This window comes from Octodon degus, unplaced genomic scaffold (assembly GCF_000260255.1).
Source record: "Octodon degus isolate 3935 unplaced genomic scaffold, OctDeg1.0 scaffold00122, whole genome shotgun sequence".
Taxonomy (NCBI): Eukaryota; Metazoa; Chordata; class Mammalia; order Rodentia; family Octodontidae; genus Octodon; species Octodon degus.
Genome location: NW_004524698.1, coordinates 1053859 through 1060199, shown reverse-complemented (window position 1 = coordinate 1060199; position 6341 = coordinate 1053859). Strand labels below are relative to the sequence as shown.

Sequence of the window (6341 nt, the reverse complement as noted above, 5' to 3'; positions counted from 1 at the left end):
AATGCTATTATGGGCTACTGGACTCTTTTAGAATATTTTGCTGAGTTTACACACCTATAATATTCAATAACAGAACTTAGAAAAAATGGGATATAACGATGAATGTCCATTTTGTATCTGTGTATTCAAAGTGGTTGGGATATATATATAGTTGCATTCTCTTAATGAATGGAATGATTTGTTCTAATGATGTTTGTAAGTAGGATCACAAGTCTGCATCTTGTACAGCAATTAACCACTAAGAAGAATATATGCAGCGTATTATTTGTTTAAAAAAAAAAGAAAGCAGTTACTGCAGAACTCTTCATATATATGTAGTATAAAATAAAATGCGCTATGTGAACATATATAGCAGTTATTTAAAATTTGAGACAAATTGAAAGACAAGAAAGTAAAGCCCATATTAATATGATGAGCTGTAAAATGCTCAAGTCAACAACTTCTGACATTGACAGTCTTATGGAAAACCCTCTACTATTATGGACTATTGGACTATATTGTGATATTTTGCTGAACTCATGCACCTACAGTATTTAAGTGACAATGGAATACCCTTCTCTTAAAAAAATAACCAAAAAATGGGGATACAAATAAACGACCATTTTGTATCTGTATACTCAAAATAGGATAGATATGCAGCTCCATTCTCTTAATTCAATGAATAGAGAGGTTTGTTCTAATAGTGTTTGAGGCAGGATATCAGGTCTGTTCTTGTACAATAAATAACCACTAAGACAGCAATAAGCAATGTATTAATTATTGAAAATGTACTAGTAATCAGTTGTGAAACTGTCTTATTGCTATTTGTTTCTCAATAAAAATATTTTAAAAATTAAAAAAAACTTATTAAAAACATCAGTACTAATGCCCTCTACTTTGTACATGATATACACTTTTGAAGATGTGAATAACTTGTTCCAAAGTTTCTTCATTAAAACCTTCACATCAAACTTGCAATTGTGATGTCCTCATGTCTCATTCTCACACTTACTATGTACTGCATAATCATTTCAGTTATTTCTCCAGAGTTTTCAATATATTCTTTACTATCATGGGTTGAAAATATTTTCTCCAATTCTCTTCTCACTTTGATTATAGTTATTTTTTATATATAAATATAAATTTTTAATATACTCAAGTATTTGAATTTCAGTCATAATGCACATTTTACTATCTTAAGGAATACTTACAGAGTGTTTAGATTTGATAGCATACATTGTTTTTCTTTTGGCAGAACTGGGGATTGAACTCAGACCCCTGTGCTTGCAGGGAAGCACTTATTCTACTGCACCATCTCCCCGGCGATAGCATACATTGGATGAATATATAGACACATCACACTGAGCCCCATTAATATGTACAATTATTACATGTTAATTCAAAAAAACAGGGGCCGGGGAGATGGCTCAGTGGAATAAGCACTTCCTTGGCAAGTGCAAAGACCTGAGTTCAATCCCTGGTTCTGCCAAAAAGACAAAACAAAACAAAACAAAACAAAAAAAAAAAAAAAAAAAAAAACAGAAAAATGGAGGACAGGTAGAAGAGAAAGAGGAGGAAAGAGACAGCATGTTTTCTATCTCAAGCATAAAACATACTTCCTTAGCCTAAAGACAAACTCCTGTTTTCTTCCAAATGTCTGAAATGCTCATTTTCAATATGTAGATCTTTAATCTACCTACAATTGATTTGTTTGCAGTGAAAGACAGAGATACTCAATTTTTCATTTTTCACCAATTGTTTCAGCAGTTTCTTTTCATCCCAAGCTCCCAAAAATATGTTATTCTTGTTTCTGAGCTTTGTATTCTATTAGTCTACTTATACTTTTAACCCTAAACATGTATTATTTTCATAACATAGCAAAACTTTATGTAGAAAGGAATATGAAGCAATGGCAAAAGAGGGACAGGAAAGGAATGGATATGTGGTGCAACAGTATCAGAGAATTTAATTCCAAACAGAGGGCAAAAAGAAGACAAAGGGAAAGTAAAAAGAATTAAGATGTATTACATACATTACCAGCAATGAATGTGATCATTATATTGCAGGCAGCCGAGTTAGATAGAAATATTCTAGGCAGTCAGACCGGGCCAGGACTGCAAGGAGACCGCACAAAAGAGGAGAGGCCTTAGGACTGTGGGAGGGGTGGATGCTCCTTCTGTGAACCAGACCTAAAGACCTAAAGGCCAAACAAATGTTAAACGAGTAGCACCTGGGATTGATATTCTAAATAGGCATGATCACCTGAAAAGACCCAAGTGAGTCACTAGTCCAACCCCCAACAGAGAGAGACCTTGTCCTGTATTCATGCCCACCTGCTACGTGACTCGCTTTCCCATTTGATACTGGATTTAATCAGTTTTACCTGAGCAATGATGCTTGTAATCCCATTTGTTGACCATAGTTTTGTCCCACCTCCTGCCCACTAAGCAAGTTCCCATTCTCTCTACCTTAGCCCCACATGGTTTTAAACTATAAAAGTCCCTGGAAGAGACAGCTTCCCAGGAAACTTCCTGCTTGGGCCCCCCTCCTGTCCCTCTCTTGGACAAGAGCTTTCTTTCTCCCAATAAATATATTCTGCTCATAACCTCCGTTTGTTCCTAAAATTCATTCTTTGGTTTTAGAGAACATGAACTCATGCAGGGGAGGTCAGAAGATCATTTTTCCCTATGTCATTTGGAGGTTCCCTATATGGTTTGGAGGTCACCTACCCAAGATCAGTTTTTCTCCCTGTATCAATTACATAGCACAAATAAACTTTTTTAAAAGAATTTAATTGCAGAATGTCAGAGACTAGCAGTGCTAAGAAATTACTTCTATATCCTGTAAATCAAATCCAAACTTTCCATAACTTCATAAATTCCACTGCCAAAAATGTGTATTTTCAGCCCCACACTATAATATGCCTCTCTCTCAGGTCCTTTAATTTCCTAATAAACCTCCTTATACCTCTTTATAAAAACAATTATTTATACATAAAAAGACCTCTAAATAGTTCTGAGGTAAGAAATTGTAAACAATAATTAAAAAGCAGTCACAGATCACTAGGGAGCCAAAACTTTGGGATACAAACTCAATTTTACACATAAAAAAATTGTAAATGCACAACGACTAGCTTTCCATACTTCACCTTCTGACAGTCCCCATTATTTCACTGGGGTTGGGCCATTCTCTCCAACCCACCAAGACCAAGACCACAACTATCAGAGTAAAAGTAAGACTAAGACCACTAAAACCTAAGAAGCTCCAAGGCAAGATCTTCATTAGAGTAAGATCACCACTGCCTTCATCATCCAATGATCCCTCTAATCATTGTATTCATCCAATACAGAATGTTGCTATCTTTGCCTATTGGGGATCTTAACCACAGGTCCCCACAAAAAATGGCATATTACTCATGCTTTAACAAAGTTATTTGATCCTTCTGAGGACTTTCAGTCATCCCCTGCCAGAAATACATATAGAAATGCACAATAAGAAATGATACTTAGGGGGCTGGGGAGATGGCTCAGTGGAATAAGCGCTTCCCTGGCAAGTGCAAGGGCCTGAGTTCAATCCCTGGTTCTGGGGGAAAAAAAAAAGAAATGATACTTAGGATATTGGTAGATATAGAATTTTAAAAAATGAATTTTTTTATGAATGGCAATCTCACAATTTTACTAATTCATGTAATTATACCTTCATGGATGCTATCTCCTACCTTTGTGAACTTGGAGCACACTTCCTCTGTCTCGTTTATCACATTTGCTCAAAGCATGAATTTTGCACATTTACAATGGATGAATCTATCAGTTGTATACAAAGACTATGCTTCATCCATCCACTTTGCAGCTTCTTTGAGATTATCCATATGCTTTAAAAGATGAAAGCATTAAAGAAATTGAAGTTATCTATGATTGAGAATACAAGTACACTATAAATGGAAAAAGGTTATATAAAGACATATTAGAAATTTGATCCTATTCCTGGCAAATTTATCTAGAAATCTAGATGATTACAATTTACACTAAGAACTAAACCAAGTGAAGAACACTGATTATACAAGTATCTGCTATAAAACTCTTTGGTATTGTTTAATATTAGAAAAATATTATCAGGATGCCTTGGAAGTTATTGCTACAGGGAAACAACTTCAAGACTTTTTTTTCTCTTTTCTTTTTGAGCAAGGTCTCATTATATAGAGTACACTCTCATGCCCAGCCCTCCAAGACTTCTTACAATGGCTAAATTAAACTAGTCAAAAAACATGAATAATGGGGTCACAGAGGAAAGTGATCGATGAAGTAGAATGTGTCTAAGGAGACTCACATGGAGAGAAAACATTCTCTCAGGCTTTCACAGAAAGCACATTGCTCAAGCAACGGCTGTGACTCATCCACATGGCTGACACTGACAAAGGATCTACAAACTGCAGTACAGGGTTTCAGGATAAATCCTGAGCGGATTTGACTGACCTTGTCAGATACAAAAGTTATATTTCTTGTTATATAGGTCTTGCTTTATCTTGGTCTTAACCACCCAACAGAAAAGTATAAAAACAAAGTATAAAAAGTAAAGCCATAGTAATAGGCTGAGCTGTAAAAGGCTCAAGTCAACAACTTCTGACGTTGCCAGCCCTATGGATAACCCACTACTATTATGGAGTACTGGACTATATTGGAATATTTTGCTGAATTCACACAGCTACAATATTTAAATGACAATGGAATACCCTTCTCTGACTAAACCAAACAAAAAAGGGGATACAAATGAAGGACCATTTTGTATCTGTATATTCAAAATAGTTTGAATAGATATACAGCTACTTTCTCTTAATTCAATAAATAGAAAGAGTTGTTCTAATAGTGTTTGTGGATGGGATATCATGTCTGCATCTTGTACTATGAATAACTACTAAGAACACAGCTATATGCAATCTAATAATTATTGAAACTGTCCTACTAATCAGTTTTGAAACTGTCTCATTGCTATTTGTTTCTCAATAAAATTATTTTTAAAAAATAATTAAGATTTTTACCTTGTAAATTTTTGCTTTCATATAAAACAGTTCCATTAGAGTTGGAATACTAGCAAATGCAGAATTAATATAATCCAAAACTAAAGAATATTGTTCAAGTTTATCAAAGTGCTGTGCCAGCAAATCCTGAACCCAGAGTAGAGTTGTTGGGGGTTCCTTCTCACCATTTTCTGCAATCAAATATTAAATTATTATAAGAAAGAATTCTAAGTAAAGCAGGGCATATACTTTCTCTCTAATCGTTAACATAATTAGTAGATATTATAAAAAAGAGTAAAAACGCAGCAAAAATTACGACATGCAAAAGAAAGAGCTGACTTCATGTCCTAAAGTTTCGTGCAGCCAAGAAGAAAAAAAAATCTTAGTTCAACAGGCTTCTAGCCCCAATTTTCCTCCAAAGAAATAGTGCTGAGGAAAGGTATAAATCCATCTAAATCCATGAATTCTCAGGCTGAAAGCAAAATGAACATGCAAGAAAAATTCAAAGAAGGAAACCTGAAGAGACTACCACTGTTCAGAGGTGGAGTTCTAAGGGGAGAAAGTTTTATTGTTCTCCTATCATAGAGTCGAAATGTTATTTCTACATGGAACTCTGAATGCCTTCACTAGGCTGACAAATTGGGTCCCATAGAGTAAAGGGGAGATAAAGAGCCTTTCGAATTCTGGTGTGCACATAACCTGAGTTCTTGCCGAGCCTATTGAGTTATATTGAGACTCAAGAGGCTGTGCTTCGAATCCCTGTTCCTTGAGCCTTACCACAATTAAATTAAAACAATTAAAAATAATATTTTCTTTTTTGGCAGAAACAGGAATTGAACTCAGGCCCTTGCGCTTGCCAGGGAAGTGCTTATTCCACTGAGCCATCTCCCTGGCCCATTAAAATTAATTTTTCAAAAATTAAAAAAAAAATTATGATATAAGGACGTGATATTCCCAACCTGGCCTGAAAGAGTTCGTGTTCTCTAAAACCGAAGAATGAATTTTAGGAACAAATGGAGGCTGAAGGTAAAACTTTATTGGAAAGGAAAGCTTCTGTCAGAGAGGGACAGAAGGGGGTCCCAAGTGGGTTGCCCAGGAAGCTGTCTGCTTCAGGTTATTTTATAGGACAAAAGTATGCAGGGCCAAGGTAGAGACAAAGGGGTCCCACTTAAGCAGATACAGGGTGGGACAAAACTATGGTCAACCAATGGGATTACAAGCACCATTGCCCAGGTAAAATTTATTCGGCCTAGGACCAAACGAGGTAGCGAGTCGCATAGCAAGTGGGCGACCTTATCTGGTGGCCTTCAGTCAATGATTCTTTTTTTTTTTTTTTTTTTTTTTTTTT

The 6341-nt window shown here is 35.6% G+C and overlaps 1 protein-coding gene across 1 annotated transcript in view; it reads right to left on the bottom strand.

Annotated features, from left to right (window-relative positions):
* Naa16 (N(alpha)-acetyltransferase 16, NatA auxiliary subunit) overlaps window positions 1-6341 on the bottom strand; it is a 250544-nt gene that overhangs the window by 23064 nt on the left and 221139 nt on the right. Inside the window, 2 exon segments of the mRNA XM_004640322.1 lie at window positions 3698-3850; window positions 5015-5184. Coding sequence (XP_004640379.1) covers window positions 3698-3850; window positions 5015-5184 — 323 coding nt within the window.